This window comes from Panthera onca, chromosome B1, assembly GCF_046562875.1.
Source record: "Panthera onca isolate mPanOnc1 chromosome B1, mPanOnc1 haplotype 2, whole genome shotgun sequence".
Lineage (NCBI taxonomy): Eukaryota > Metazoa > Chordata > Mammalia > Carnivora > Felidae > Panthera > Panthera onca.
This window is the reverse complement of record NC_138342.1, coordinates 191,053,153-191,069,576: the sequence shown is the minus strand read 5'-3', so window position 1 is coordinate 191,069,576 and position 16,424 is coordinate 191,053,153. Positions and strand designations below refer to the sequence as shown.

At 39.8% G+C, this 16,424-nt stretch overlaps 1 protein-coding gene across 14 annotated transcripts in view; it reads left to right on the top strand.

The window, feature by feature from the left end:
• The window catches only part of TENM3 (teneurin transmembrane protein 3), a 613,263-nt gene that overhangs the window by 417,510 nt on the left and 179,329 nt on the right, over window positions 1-16,424 (top strand). For all 14 annotated transcript variants that reach the window (XM_060652873.3, XM_060652872.3, XM_060652870.3 and 11 more), the window contains one exon: window positions 5,653-5,890. In XM_060652873.3, the coding sequence (XP_060508856.1) occupies window positions 5,653-5,890 (238 nt within the window). The remainder of the gene's footprint in view (window positions 1-5,652; window positions 5,891-16,424) is intronic.

The window sequence follows — 16,424 nt, the reverse complement described above, 5'->3', positions numbered from 1 at the left end:
GAGAGTTCTTTCTTTTCTGGCATTAATAAGTTACTATTTAGCACTTACGGTATGTCAGGCACTGTATCTTTTAGATTCTTTAACTGAGCACTATAAAATACATGAAGCTCAGAGAGACAGATACATAACCTATTCAAGAAAATATCCCACTGCAAAAGAAAAATCCGTATTATCGTTATTTGTCTCTATGGTACCTTTCACCTCACCAATCAATAGCATAGTTGCTATTTAGGAAAAGTTATTAAAACTTTACTCTCTTCCCTCTGCAGAGCACAAATAATATATCGTACATTTGCTTGTAATTGGGGTTTTGTAAGTTACTTAAACTGGAATCTGTCCCGTAATCAGATCTCTTCCGTGGCTCCTAACACTTTCGCGGGTTGTCAACATACCTTATTCAGTGTATGCCATGATCCAAGTCGTTACCCCATGTTAATGGGTTTAATGGGGCGGCCTGAAATGACACTCTTGGGCTAAATTCTTTGGTGACAAAGGGCTGAGCAAAATGACCAAAGTTGGATCTATCTAATATTTGTTACTGATAAATTATCTGCTATAAGTTGTGTTTATCAAATAAAAACAGGCAGCTTCTAGGCTATCCTGAAGTTACACGAGCAATAGGAACTTGAAAAACGTCAGGCAGAAAGAAGGACTAAAATGAGTAAAGGCACTCTTTGGGTATAATACATAATTTCAGTAAGCATAATGCAAAAGATTTTATTTTTTTAAACCGGGAAGAATATTTTGAAAAAATAACCTATGCCTTTCCTAAAATACGTAATTTGGAACATTTCTAATCAAAAGCTTTAAGATACAAGGAAGACATAACTATGGTTAGCTGAAAAAACATACATTTTATAGATTGTTTCAGATCTTACATGTTATTTTTTCTATATTTGTGTGTATTTTTATGTAATCTTGCCATTATTTTCACACCTTACAAGGTAGATTTTGAATATTGCAGCCTCTGCTATGGTTCCAGAGAAATATTCCTAAAACCCGATGTCTGGAGTGGATAACATGGCTCCCTGCCCTTAGGAGATGAGCCCCCAAAGTGGTCTGATTGCGTAATTGTCGCCAGTCTGCACATTTCTAGGAGCCTTTGAAGTACAAGACTGAGTGAAGATATTGAAAAGTCCAAAGAAATTTAAGTTAGAGTCCCTGCCTTTCAGGATGTCAGAATTGAGTTAAGGAAATAGGGCAGGTTGCAAATTACCTTGCAGTTAAAGACACTATGGGCAGGCTCAGCTTTTTACCACTTAGACATTCTCTTCATTGAATTCTTCACAAGTTGAATGAATGATTATTCATTCAACAGGTGTGTACTTGAGTGAATAAATATTTGTTGACCACACGTCCATCCCCCTGTGGTCCTTGGGCCCCATGCGGGTTCCAAGGTGAATTCAATGTGAATCCTGCCCATAGAGAGTCTAACAGGAGACACGAGACCTATAAAATTAATTATAATAGGGGATTTGGAAACAAGCTGTGAAAAGGCACAGATAATATAAGACTCAGAGAAGATACATGAGGAGGGTTCATGGGGGAAACATTTGCAAAAATATTTTGAGGACTAACTGAAGAAATAGGACATACACCTTTATTTTTTTTATTTTTTTTCACATTTATTTATTTCTGAGAGACAGAGCAGGGCAGAGTATGAACGGGGGAGAGGTAGATAGAGAGGGGGGACACAGAATCCACAGCAGGCTCCAGGCTCTGAGCTGTCAGCACAGAGCCCGATGTGGGGCTCGAACTCACGGACTGCGAGATCATGACTTGACCCAAAGTTGGACGCTTAACCAACTGAGCCACCCAGACAACCCTAGGACATACACCTTTAGAGTTAGTTTGATGTTTTACAGATACTAGGAAGCCATTTGGAGTTTCCAAGAAGGAAAATGACATGTTGAGACCTATGTCTCAGGATTGTCCCTTCTAGAACTCCAGAGTCGTTCTGTCCAAAACTGTCTCAAATGAGTGCAAAGCCTGTATCAATGGATCAGCCTAAAGCAAACGCTGCAGTTGACGTTGTGGTTGTTCTAGTGGATCTGACCCCTTGTGTTAGACTCTAAGTGCTCGTCTCCAAATCTAGACCCTGTTATTTCATTTGTGTCGATTTTGAACCCAGGTCATAAAATTTTCTATGGATATTCAGTTTTTCTTCCTGTGAGTGCTTAAAAAGAATGTTTCTCTGTTTTCAGTAATAGTTATGCTTTCCTTAAACAAAGTCTGCGGTCTTAAAAACACTCCAAATCGTGTAAGTGATCACGTTTCCCTTTTTGTGTGAGCAACTAGATAAATAATTGAGAGCCAGATTTGTATCCTTCTCTGAAAATGTACAGAACTATACGGCAGGCGTTTTGTCCACTAGCTTTAGGTCTGGCTTTATCTTATCTCTCCTACTTGATTTTCTTTTATTCTCTCTTCCTTTCCGGCTATGTTAAATTTTACTTTATCCTGTTATACTTTATAAATTTGTTCTGTCTTGAATAAGTCGGTATAGATTCATACTTCGGCTGCTTCTTGCAACCTGTAAGCCCAAATCTCTAGAGGTGGTATTCCCCTCCACGTGAATCCTCGGATTTGGCCCCTCTCTGCGGGCTTCCGCAGAATCGTAAATGTCTGTTCATCCATCCCATCTCACTCAGGCTCTGCATTTATTCTCTCACACCAGATTTTAGATTGAGTCCGGCTTTCATGACCTGGATTTGTTTTATAGGCGGGCCTCATGATTATGTAGTCAGATCAAAAGAGGTCCCAGCAGACAGAACACACTTGGCTGAAATAACCTGGGTAGGCCATTGAAAGGGCCATGGAGCTTTGCGTGATGTCTTGTTCATTGTAAATTCCCGATAAATACTTGCCAAGTGAATGCGTGAACGTAGAGAAAGCCAGAGTAGTACTCGTTATTTTTGAAGCCTTAAATGGAAGTTTTGTCTCACCGTTTAAGAATCTTAAATTCAACATATTTAAATACATGATAATGATAACATATCTTAAAATCATGTAGTTTTCAACAACAATTTTAATATCCATGATGCTTTACCATTACCCAGTACTTTCACTTGTTATTGGCTTAGCATATCTTTGGAACACAGAGGCTTGATAAATGTTTGTGGGATGAATGGCTAAGTGGGTGAATTAATGAATGAATGAGTGCATTTCATTGAATCATTAAATACCTAGGTGGGACAATATTATTTCCCCACATCACAGATGAGAAAACTGAGGCTCACTATGATGATGCCTGGCAGAGTTAGAAATTAAATTCGGAATTGACTGCTATATACACTGCTCTCTCCTCTAGTTAGCATAATATCCAATATATAATTTGTATATCATATGTGTCGTATAATTCCATTCTTCCATGGAGCCATGCTTAAAAATATGGAGTCATTTGACATATCCCTGTACTTCTTTTTAGACATAATCTTAATATGTTTCCCTTTGAAATGTTTCCTCTTTTCTTTGTTTCCATTGTACTGATACCAACCTAGTTAAGGCCCTTGGCTTGTTGTTAAATATATATATGCTGTTATATATTGTTATATATTGTTGTTAAATACATATATATATATATATATATATATATATATATATATATATATATATATAGTTGTAAAAGCAGCTTTTGAAATGCTCCTTAAAGACATCTGTAGAGATTCTAATCATATGCCCTAATGCTGCGGAAGACAAAGCTAATTAACTATATGATACCTGAGTAATAAATCTTTGAATTTTAAACTGTTTCTTTTTTCCTATCACAATTAAAACTATATGTGTTAGTTTAGCCCTCGCATTTCCTCCAAGAGTAATTTCTTTTCTTTTAATTTGAGAGAGAGAGAGAGAGCAGGGAAGAGGAGCAGAAGGAGAGAAAGACAGAGCGAGAATCTTAAGTAGGCTCTTTGCTCAGTGCTTAGCATGGAACCCGACACGGGGCTCAATCCCATGACTCTGGGATCGTGACCTGAGCTGAAATCAAGAGTCAGTTGCTCAACTGACTGAGCCACCCAGGTGCCCCTCCTCCAGGAGTACTTTCAGTTTAACTGAGATATAGATAATCTTAATTTTTCATGAGCATCAAAACAATGGGCCAAGCAAGATTTCTGTAATTTCTAGGATGGGGATCCTTGGGAACGGAGAACGTGCAAGAAAGAACCTTGTTTCATATATTCAGGGGTTTTCTCTCTCCTTCATTTCAAGAGTAAGAAATTGTTAGTTGTTAAATGGTATTATATGGATTGTTAGAGGCCATTAGAAATATGCAGTATTTACAGATATTATATGCGATGGGAGGAGTTATTTTAATTCTTATACCCTGTAAAGAGGGTATAAGATATATTCAAGCTATTACATATCAAGAATTCATTTTATGCATTCACAATTACAGTGTTAGACTCTATTTGGCATAACAATTTCTGCTGGCATTCACACTGCAGATGAAAGATAGTCCCTGTGTTTCCTATTCTTCTTTAATAGGTGCATTTATATTAATAGCATGATTTAATACATCACTTTAAAATTATATTGCACTTTGAACTGCATTTAGTCAAAAATTGACATCTTACATGTATGGAACCATAATAAGGTTAGCATTAAATTAAGGAGTCCTCTGTCTGTTTGTTAAAATGTAGTATTTGTGAATTCTAGCATGTCCGAAGGCAGGTAATGAGATTGAAAAGTCAGTCTCGTGTTACGTTGGTTTGTCAATTTTACCTTACGACTTCCTAGTTTTAGGGAATGTTTCTTTGGTCACAACCTACCGTTGTGTTTATAGTTTGAAGTTGCTGGATCCCTTATGATTGTGGTTGAGAGCAAAATATTTGTACCAGTGACATAATGGCATGAGTCGCTCTGGTCACCTACGACTTACTCCAAGATGTAGTTATACGGCGTACTGTGAAATTGGCAAATCTGTTCTGTGTGTGTTCTAATGGATGTAACGGTCATTAAGTATATGAGTCTTCTGACGTTGTAATCAGATGTGATTCAGTCTGTTAAATATCCATGAAACAACATCTGCTTCACAGAGTGACCTTCTGCTAAAGAATACTTAGCGTCTTTTAGCGGATCATAAGGCAGGTCTGGCTTATTTGAAATGCACTAAACTAGTCTACTGCTGTTTAGCAGCTAGCTTGTAATAATTTATTGCAGTTAAATAAAGCTTAAAAAAAACCTCCATTAAATAATTATAGGGATTATATGCATTTCGAAAACCTTTGTGTTCAACCGAAATTACCCATTTAATTTCAGGGTCGGTTTGTTAAAAAAAGCTGAAGTCTAAAGGCACATTAGGGGAGCTGTCAGACGCTGTTTTCTGTAGGTGTTAATAAAACCAGATAAAAAAAATCTGAAACAAATTAAAACCAAAACCAATTTTACCATCTGTTGTATATTAATTAGTACTCCGTGTATCAAGGGTAAACTCGCTCTTAGAGAATGTCACTGAACACCCGCTTAATAGAATAATATGCAAATTGATTAGGATATGGGTTTAAATGCAGATTTTAATTCTAATTCATCTGTAGTGGATCCCCAAGACATTGGTGGTGTGTGTAGATGTGTATGTACACACACACACACACACACACACACACACATATGTACATGTACTCATATATAGAATGAGTTTCCTTTTCTTTTTTTCAGAGCAACCTGCAAACAACCAAGGCCAGCCCACCCTTCCGCCTCTGCCACCACCCCATAAGCAGCACCCCGCACAGCACCATCCGTCCATCACTTCTCTCAACAGAAACTCCCTGACCAATAGAAGGAACCAGAGTCCGGCCCCGCCGGCTGCTTTGCCCGCCGAGCTGCAAACCACACCCGAGTCCGTCCAGCTGCAGGACAGCTGGGTCCTTGGCAGTAATGTACCACTGGAAAGCAGGTAACTCCTCTGTGGGAGACTCGCAGATTATCTGATCGTTAGGGCTGCACAGCGTATCTGCATGCATCGATATTCTAGAGTAGTCAACAGACTGTGTTGTTTTAACATCGAACATTTACAGGTAAACTAGTCTAACCCTTTTCTTGCTAAAAAAAGTTAGCATACCTCTGTGCTGTGTGGGAGCAGGGCCAGGTTACCAGCCATTTTTTAGTTGCTGGGCCCGTGAACTTTCCTGTCCTTTTCACACATTGTGTCAGAGACAAGAGTAAATGGCCTCGGTAAAACTCCTCCTTACTGCGGGTTTTTTTTTTCTTTCTTATTTACAAGTTAGCAGGCATGTCAAGAAAAAGTCAGAGATGTAAAAGGTGACCCTCAATTCTGTATAGAGGGTGATGTAGTGAACATGTGTAGCATATACTTAGTTCTAGACGTCCCTACTTTTACAGGCTACGTCGTGTCCGTTACATCATAAAACCATAGTGGATTCCTAGGTGTAATAGTCAGATGAGCATCTGTTAAGTATATTTTAGTCTCTCGCAACAGAAAGAGGATAGGACCTATTGTCTACAGTTCCTTCCAGCATGACTGCCCAAGACATCCCGTTCGTTCTTAGACAGTAATATTCGACGGTAAGATTTTTCCTTACAATGAACTGATACCTCTAACTCCTGAAATAATTTTGCCCCCTTTCTGTACGATGGCCTACAGGCTTCACCATCTTGTCTTCCAGAGGCGTCTCCAGCTTAGTGCCCTTCCTCTGCACACGTACAGGTGTTCAGTGAGGTTCTGAAATTATTACTTAACACAGGTTGGCCCACAGGTAGCAAACCACTCCTACAAAAGCATAGATCAGGAAGAGCTGTTTTGAATTAATCCGTTGACTTTGTCAATATCTCCGGGCACAAAAATTTGTCCCTTCTTTGGCCAGGCCCTGTGTTCTTTACACCGTGTATTTACACAAGAGAATACGGCGTCCTACCTCACTGGCCTCCTATTGACAGCTTGGTGACAAAGTTCCCCTGACATTCCTATCAGTATTTATTTCTTTGCTGCCGTGAACTTCCATCAGGCTCAGAGAGAAAGAATCATCACCACACGAAAGCCAGAAAACGGAGGACTCCAGACCCCCGGGAATATCCCCCCAAAATGCCTTGCCCCATAGAGCCCCTGGCTAATGTCAGCATTTAAATTAGCTTCTGGATAAAGAAATAGGTTTCGTAGTGAATAAATTGGGATTTTTTTTTTTTTTTGGCCATTAAATGCATGATCTAAACCAAGTCTGCTATGAAAATGAGCTATCCGGAGGTCCTCACAGTTAAATAAGTTAACAGTACAAATCTTTTTCTTTTCCTTTACTCTTGACCTAGGACCAAGGTTCCAAAGAACTCCGGTCTTTTCACCTGTAGCGTCAGGCAAGAGTAGTTGGCTTTTATTGTTTATTTTGTATTATTGAACGCTCGTCCGGGATAGATTAGAAAGAGAAAGTACAGAAGAAGTAGGCAGGAAGCAAATTTCTTCACTTATAACAAGAGTCATGTCTACAAAATTTTTTCCCCCTGCGGTTATTAGCACAGAACTAAATTTACCCCGTGTAATTAATTAGCACGCACTGAACAACTAATCAACACTGATTCACTGTTGTCATTTGGAAAAATTTTATTAGGAAAAAAGTAATTTTCCAGTTGAGTCATCAAATTGAATATGGATAATTGCATTGTAGTTAACAATAATTGTTTTGACAAATATGTATGAAATGTGTCAAGTTAAGTCAGCAGAAACGTGTTTAGTGGTAGGGATGTCGCGTGGCACAGAAGCCTCAAAAACTGTGCCAGTAGGAGAGTTGGGATTCTTTGAAGCCAAGTCTTCTCGTGAAGATATTTGGAATAATTTGGGGGAAAGATAAGGTGCATTCTTATTATTCCTCGTATGTACTAATGAGTTTGTTCCTTTTTGGTGGGAAGTTAGGAAAGAAAGTAGCTGTTTAGAGGACAACCCATCGTAGCTGATTTCTCCCAAATTCAGACCATCTAAAAAAATCACTCTCAGGATGATCTCAAAGCAATACCGTTTGAAATTCCATTTCAAAGCAATGCCATGAGTGACCCATCAAACAGCATTACATTATACAGTTTTGTGAATTGACACAAGAAGAAAATCTGCCAGTTGATAGCATCTCACTAACATAGAAATATATAATGAATCAAAACATCGTATATCATGCTGAAAAAAATTTCAGTCTGTTGTCCAGTTTTGTCACCTTCTCATTTGCAGAGGTCCACATCTTATAAGATTGCTAATCAAAAGAAAATGGTATTTCAGCTTTGCACAGACGCAGTGTATCAACCTAAGCAGCGATGTGAAAATCTCACACTGTCCTGACCTGCTGTGGTTTCTTTAATAGTCTCACTTGGTTGGAGCTCTTGAGGTGAAGAACCACTCTTATCTGTCATTGATTTTTCCTTTCTTAGTTAAGGTTCCCCATCGAGTATGATTCTCAGGTTCAGTTTCAGCTACATTAACAACTTCATCCAGACGTGGGTCTGCCATTGACTCGTTTTTAATCTGGAGCACAGTTTCGTCTTTGCCAATTACTTCTGTTTACACGTATACTCATTTTACAGATTCTCACTTTTCTGGAACTGTTGTTTAAAGGATGTCAGTTACAGAGCATGAAATTCAGTTATGGGTGTGTAAGAATCTGTTTTGTCTCCTCCCCCTTTCTCCTGCCAGCATGCATTGATAATTACCGCTTGCAAATTGGCATGTAATAACCCATGAAACTCTCCGTAATTTGTAGACTTAGTCCATATGAGTTGGTGGAGAAGACATCAGAGATTCTCCACCTTGTCCTGTTTCCATGCAGCTTCTGTACTGATTTATTAAAAAGCATTTTTTTTTTTACCAGCAGTTTCTTGCTTCCATAACAATGCTTGTTTCCTTTCTCTAATGAATTTAACATTTGCTGCTGCTGGAGACAATCGATATTATTGTGTACTGTACGTTCCTCCTCAGTAAATAGAGCGGTTCTGGTCTATAATCTCTAGTGAGTTTCAGATCTCCTAGAGTCACATCCAGACCCAGACAAGCGTTTGCAATTTATCAGCATTTCCTTAGTTTCTCCTCGTCTCCAGTAAAAAGCAGTCACCGCCCATGCGTAAATACCCATCCTCGCTTAGAGTTTTCCTTCAGGATTCCTTTTCTTTGCACTCACTATTTCTTACACTTTGTAGGATTCAGTTCTGGGCATTTGCTAGTGTATCGCTCATGCCTTGTTTATTTTATACTTCAGCTGCCTCAGCGCATGATAATGGCTGCTAACACATTGTAGAGCCTAGGAGGAAAGGCTAGGACTTGACCCAGTACAGCAGCAGCCCTTAAAGGTGTAGTACGGTAACTCGCATCGGGAGCCCTGACCTTCAGCAATTGTGAAGTTAATTGCCTGCAAGGTCTTCATTTATATATGTGAATTAAGTAGCTCAGTAGTTACCTATTAGACGTTAACAAAATGGTTCATTTGTAGCCATTTAATAAAAGATTTATTAAAGTCTTGTTTTACTATGAAGTCTACTTTGGCATTGATAGTTCATTAGTTATGTTCCCATAGCTCTTTACCTTGTAGTTCACTAATGCTTTGCTAATTATTAATGTATGAAATTGCCTATTAAATTACCTCTTTATTATTGCACTTTTTATTTAAATATTTAAATGTCCCGGGCTGCTCTAATGTGAGATCAGCTGCTACAGTTTCTTAAAAAATACCTAAGCGGAAGTATTACTTACTAAATTAAGATATTCTCCCTTTCTTCCCCCCTTTTATCCTCAATGTGAATGGTTCTTTTTTTTTTTTTTCTTTTTTTCAACGGTTTTTTTTTTTTTTTTTTTTTTTTTTTTTTTGGACAGAGAGAGACAGAGCATGAACAGGGGAGGGTCAGAGAGAGAGAGGGAGACACAGAATCGGAAACAGGCTCCAGGCTCCGAGCCATCAGCCCAGAGCCTGACGCGGGGCTCGAACTCATGGACCGCGAGATCGTGACCTGGCTGAAGTCGGACGCTTAACCGACTGCGCCACCCAGGCGCCCTCACTGTGAATGGTTCTAGGGAAAGGCGAGACACTCATACAAGCGTCAGGTATCAGTCAGCCTTTCCTATTAGAAATCCAGGCAGCAGTCTAAACGTGGTGGTCTTATCCTACCAGGGAAAGCTTTCCCAGGTGAAAAATGGCACCATCACCTGCGGGCTTGTGACCCGCTACCTTTAGCAAGATGGTAAGTAGTTCGATCCTCCATAATTACGGATACAGCGTTAAGTAAAATATTCCTGGGAGGGTAATCCTCTGACTTAAGATTATGGACTGATACCATATCCTTTTGTTAAAGGTAGTCTGGGGTCACCCACGGGCACCTGGGGGGAAAAGGAAACCATCACAGCCCATTGAAAGAGACACAAAAATGAAGAAGCTAGGGTTACTCAACGTTGGATCTGGGCCTAGGCTAAGAAATTCTTAACCTTTGGTTGAGGGCCTCACCGTCTCTGTTTGCTAAAAATGAACAAACAACAACAACAATAAAAAAGCCTATAAACTCATCTAAAATTAATGAATAGTAAAAGTCAGCTGGATTCTAGATCTCTCGAAAGGTTTCACCTTTGCTAACTTACAGTCTCTCTTTTGTTTTTATGTTTATCTATTTATTTTGAGAGAGGGAGACAGTGCGGGGGAGGGACCAGGTAGGGCGGGGGAAAGAGAGAATCCCAAGCAGGCTCCACGCTGTCAGTACAGAGCCCGACGCAGGGCTCACAAAACCTGAGATCCTGACCTGAGCCGATACCGAGAGTTGGATGCTCAGCGGATATGACCCACCCAGGTGCCCCAACTTACACTGTTTCTTAAAAGGCCCATAAAGGGGACGTGCGTGTGTTTCTCAGAGTAGTAGGAAGAAGGAGGTATGATGTAAAAGGATTTGCCAGGTGGTGTTTGTATGGAAGGCTCATTTCAATTTGGGGCGTAAAGACTTGTCTCGGTGAGAGGAGGGAAGTTGCGAACGCTCTTGTCCTAATTCAGTGTCTAAGCTCCGTGGTGACCATACAATTTATCATCAAAGCAGACAGTTTGAGAGTGAAAGGTTTTTAAGAGCAATTGCACTAGAAATTTTACAGGCGTAAACTGAGACTGCCCTGGACACACAGGGACCTACTGTTACCGACGAAATTGTGTTCCCGAGAGTAAAGTTGCTTGTGAGCCCATATTCTCTTATAGCTCAGATAAGAAAAAGAGACCAAATGAGAGAGGTGGTGGAAAAACAGCTAGTGGTTGGAGCAGCCATTGGTTGACTCTCAACTTGAACTTTTCTGGTTTCTACACCAACTTCTAGCAGATCGTTAACCCTTTGTCAGCCCCTTCACACCTTCTGTTTTCCTTCAGGTGTGTAGCTCTTAAAATAATACATCAAATATTTGTTTTTGTTCTCTTCTCACAATATCCAGATGACAAGAGGGAGCGTGTATTGAAGCCAATGTATTGACTGAGATTTTGTTCAAAAAGTTCGAATGTAGGGGTGCTTGGGTGACTCGGTCGGTTGGGCATCCGACCTCGGCTCAGGTCGTGATCTCGCAGTCCATGAGTTCGAGCCCCACATCGGGCTCTGTGCTGACAGCTCAGAGCCTGGAGCCTGCTTCGGATTCTGCGTCTCCCTCTCTCCCTGCCCCTCCCCCACTCTCTCTCTCTCTCTCTCTCAAAAATAAATAAACATTTAAAAAACAAAAGATTCTCTCTCTCTCCCCCCAGACCCTCTCCCCAGCTCACATGCTCGCTCTCTCTCTCTCTTAAAAAAAAATACACAGTGAACTACTGTGTCTCCAGCAGCGTTACAATTTGGTTTCCAAAACTCTTCTTTCTTCTATACAGAAATAGAGACCTCATTCGAAAATAAAGCATGAGCTAGGAGTCGATTTACTAAGATAAGTGAAAGCAAAAGCATGATTGTTTAAATGGGATGATTATTAACTAATTATAATGCTGCCACCTCAACTTGCTTGGCTACCACACGTCATGCCAATAATCAAGATGGAAGAGTAGGCTGTGAGTTGACAGTAGCTGTAAGGTGAAGGTCATTCCCAGAAGTCAATATTGATATATATTCCTGAATAAAACCTAGTAGTTTTATTTTTAAACATCATTTTTTGGGGCTCAAAATGGTTTTACCAAAGATCTAATCTGTAGCAAAAACCTGGCATTGAGTATGAAGGCTCCGTCATTTTTGAGCAGAGCATACCAGAGGATCCAAGGAGACGGGGCAGGAGAGGGGCTCCAACATTTACAACAGCAGGCTTTTTCTCTTCCTCTTCTTCTTTTTTTTTTTTTAAATGAAATTTATTGTCCAATTGGTTTCCATACAACACCCAGTGCTCATCCCAACAGGTGCCCTCCTCAATACCCATCACCCACCCTTCCGTCCCTCCCACCCCCCATCAACCCTCAGTTTGTTCTCAGTTTTTAACAGTCTCTTATGGTTTGCCTCCCTCCCTAACTTTTTTCTCCTTCCCCTCCCCCATGGTCTTCTGTTAAGTGTCTCAGGATCCACATTAAGAGTGAAAACACATGGTATCTGTCTTTCTCTGTATGATTTATTTCATTTAGCATCATACTCTCCAGTTCCATCCACGTTGCTACAAAAGGCCAGATTTCATTCCTTCTCTTTGCCAAGTAGTATTCCATTGTGTATATAAACCACAATTTCTTTATCCATTCATCACTTGATGGGAGGTGGGCAGAAAACGTCTCAAACAGCTTCATCATACTCTGCCTTGAAGCCTCGCTGTGTGAGAGCAGGAACACTCCGGCTAAACCCTGCAGGTGGGAGATGGGGGGGTGGAAGGAGGCCCGGAGTGTCAGCTCCTCCTCCTTCAATTTCTCAGTCATGTCTTTATCAGCCCTAAGATCAGGTGGAGCCCCACCAGCAGGATGCAAGTGTTGGGACCCTGGTGTCACGGGTCAGGACTTTTGCACAAACATTTTCAAAAGATGCAGGACTCAAAGAGAAAAGCAAATTAAGAATATATCTGTTTGCAGATAGGATAGGGGATGTCATCCAATCTGTCCGTCTTGTCCAACTATATCCATAAACCCAGATACAAACACAGTTTAGCATCACAATTGACTGCTTTGCAGTCAGACTGGGTTTTTAATCCCAGATCCTTCATTTAAATGATCTATATAATCATCAACAAATTATTTAAACCTTACAGGTCAATTGCCCATGCCATAATAATACTTGCTAAAAAGGGTGTTGTGACTTTTAAATGAAATAATGTAAGTAAAGTACCTGGCAAATGATAGGTACTCCATAAATGTTTTTAAAATATGACCAAATAATGATAATAATAGCAAGCACTGCATGGGATAAATTAACCTAATTAGTTAACACTTGAACGAATATCATTTATCACCAAGTAGCTCTCCTCTCTCCAACGGATAAGAAAAGTATTTATCTTAACTGGAACAGGTATGTCTACTTTATCTTCATGTGGTAGTTGGGTCAAGCTTACAGCCATAATTTTATCAGAATAAAATCTCTTGCTTTTTTTTTTTTTCATTATTCCTGTCATTCAACAAAAAGTGGGTGAATTTTTTTTTTATTTTTTTTTACATTTATTGATTTTTGAGAGACAGAGCACAAGTGGGGGAGGGGCAGAGATAGAAGGAGACAGAATCCGAAGCAGGCTCCAGGCTCTGAGCTGTCAGCACAGAGCCCGATTTGGAGCTTGAACTCACAGGCCTAGAGATCATGACCTGAGCCGAAGTTGGATGCTTAACTGACTGAGCCACCCAGGCGCCCCATAAGTGGGTGAATTTTTGCAGGTAGGAACCCCAAGGCTGTTAATTTTGTTCCTGGAAAGAAAAAAAAAATCTTTAAATTATGATGAGAGGCAACTCTTCATATTCTTGAGACATTTAATGAACCTAAAGTAGTAAATGTTTGGAATGAATCAGTAAAATCCTTGATGGAAGCATTGTCTCCACATGTGTCAGAAGTTAGACCTCAGTCTTACTTAAGGTATTTAAAGCTTTAGGTGTCTTTCGAGCATGATGAAGATACTGTACAAGAGAGTAGGCATGTTATTTTGTTTAATTGAGGTGAACCAGTTTCTTTATAATAGCAATTAAAACACCAAGAAAGTATGCATTAATTATTTGCTATAGGCCTTAAGTGATTTTCTGAAAGCATAATTTCCCACAAATTGCAATTACTGTACCCTCTGATAATGTTTGGTTTTGGATAACCAGCAATCTGTATAAAATATTCATACATGATAACCTTCATTTCCATAGTACCTAGGAAAATGAATTCTTAATTACTTCTAACACATTTCTAGCCCCTTCTCCGAACAGGATCAAAGTAGAAGGTCACGCACGCCGTTACTCTGGTCATAGCTAATGACTGGGATTTAATTCTTATCTTTCTCTGAATCTGACCTATTCACTTTGAGGCAAGTCACTTCCCGTTCTTCAGCCACTGTTTTGTGAGGTTTTTAAATCCTTCTACCTTCACTAATATTGTCTGTGAAAATGGGTTGATCCTTGTGTGTGTGTGCATGCTCTGTGTATGCACGTGTGTGTTTTATCTCAGCCTGACATCACTATTACATAGAGCTTCTATCTTTTTCCTAGAATTCATTTCTGTCCAGTTTTGAAGCTGTGTTGTGCTCTCAAGTTTCATCCTCTGGTTTTATCACCAGTTAATAAGCACCCTCTCAAAAGAGAATTGCTTATTGTTTCTAGTGTCTCTTCATTTTTCCCTTGACATAGTTTTTGTCTTCTCTATTTCTTCCGTCAGACCTGGGATAAAGTCTGTTTTCTTTTCTCTTTCCCATTTTTTTTAATGTTTATCTACTTTTGAGAGAGAGGAAACAGAGTGTGATCGGGGGAGGGGCAGAGAGAGAGGGAGACACAGAATCTGAAGCAGGCTCCAGGCTCTGAGCTGTCAGCACAGAGCCTGACGCGAGGCTCGAACTCACAGACCGCGAGCTCAGGACCTGATCCGAAGCCAGACGGTTAACCAACTGAACCCCTCAGGCGTCCCAAGTCTGTTTTCTGTTATACCATTCTTAGAACCCTTTCCTTGGAGCCCACAAGATTACATTCTTGGACATGCAATTAACCAGCTAAGCTTAATAACTTCTGTTGATAACCCCTCTGATTCTGCCATGAACCTCTTTATGATTTCGTAGCATCTGAACCACTTAAAATACTACCACCAGAAATCATCGTGCCCCAGTCACATCCTGCACTGATGTCATAGTGCTCCTTCCTGGTCACGGAGCAGTGGGAAAAAGCGTGGGTTTGGGGACAGACAACTCTGTGTTAAAATCTTAACATCCAATTAGCTGTGTCACCTTGGGCGATTACTCATTTATTTTTATCTTGTTTATTTTGTCATAAAATGGGTTTTGATGGACTTCTCAAAGATTTTAGAAGGATTCATTGAAATGTCATTGCAAAGTACCTGGCGCTTTAGCTTCTTTGCTTTTTCTTTATTTTCTTACACTCCCCACTGAAGAGAAAAGTAATTGATTCCATATTTACACAGGTAAGTGACAACTACAAAGGCAGTAAAGGCTTGGTGAAGAAAAGGCAGTGACAGCTAACAAGAATGGACATGTTGATAAAGTTTGTGAACAATGACATAGCCTTTTCACCTTTGGAGATAGGTATTTTTTGATCATGAGAGTGATCAGTGTAGTCCCTATTTAATTGGGGTGACTTCCTACAGGAATTAAACTATGAAGTAAATTTTCAAAGACAGAACTTGCTTTCGGAAAAAGTAACGGTGAACCAATGGGGAAGACATGATCTGAGATAGCGGTAGGGCAGTGGTATTTCATGAATTGAGTCCTGGATGCATTCACTCACTCAGCCAGTATTTATGAAAGTCTTACCACGTACCAGTTTGAAAAACTCAAGGTTGTTATAGAAGACGCGGAGAAGTTCTGACTGCTTTTGAGAAAGATGGACTCTATTCCAGAACAGATTTCACAATTGGAGTTAATCTTGCAGTTAACCTTATCTTGCCTTCTTTTAAAGCCCATTGAGATTTAGTAATCGGCCCGAGGTCACATGACTAATTAGCGGGGTGTCTCTCAACTAGATCCCAAATTCTAAATTTATTTTTCTTCTCGTAGTGTCTCCAAATTTTTTTATAAATTACATGTGAAAGAAAATAAAAGCACTCAACCCAAAATACATGTATTTATCACATCATTAATTATGCAGAACTAGCAATGTACTAATCTTAGGCATGTTATCATACATGTATAAAACTAAACATTGAAAGGATGAAATTAAATAAGTAACATTTTATTTTAGTTTTTTTAATGTTTATTTTTGAGAGAGAGAGAGAGAGAGAACGCGCACGCAGGGGAGGGACAGAGAGAAAGGGAGACACAGAATCTGAAGCAGACTCCAGGCTCTGAGATGTCAGCACAGAGCCCAACTCCAGGCTCGAACTCATGAACTGTGAGATCATGACCTGAACTGAAG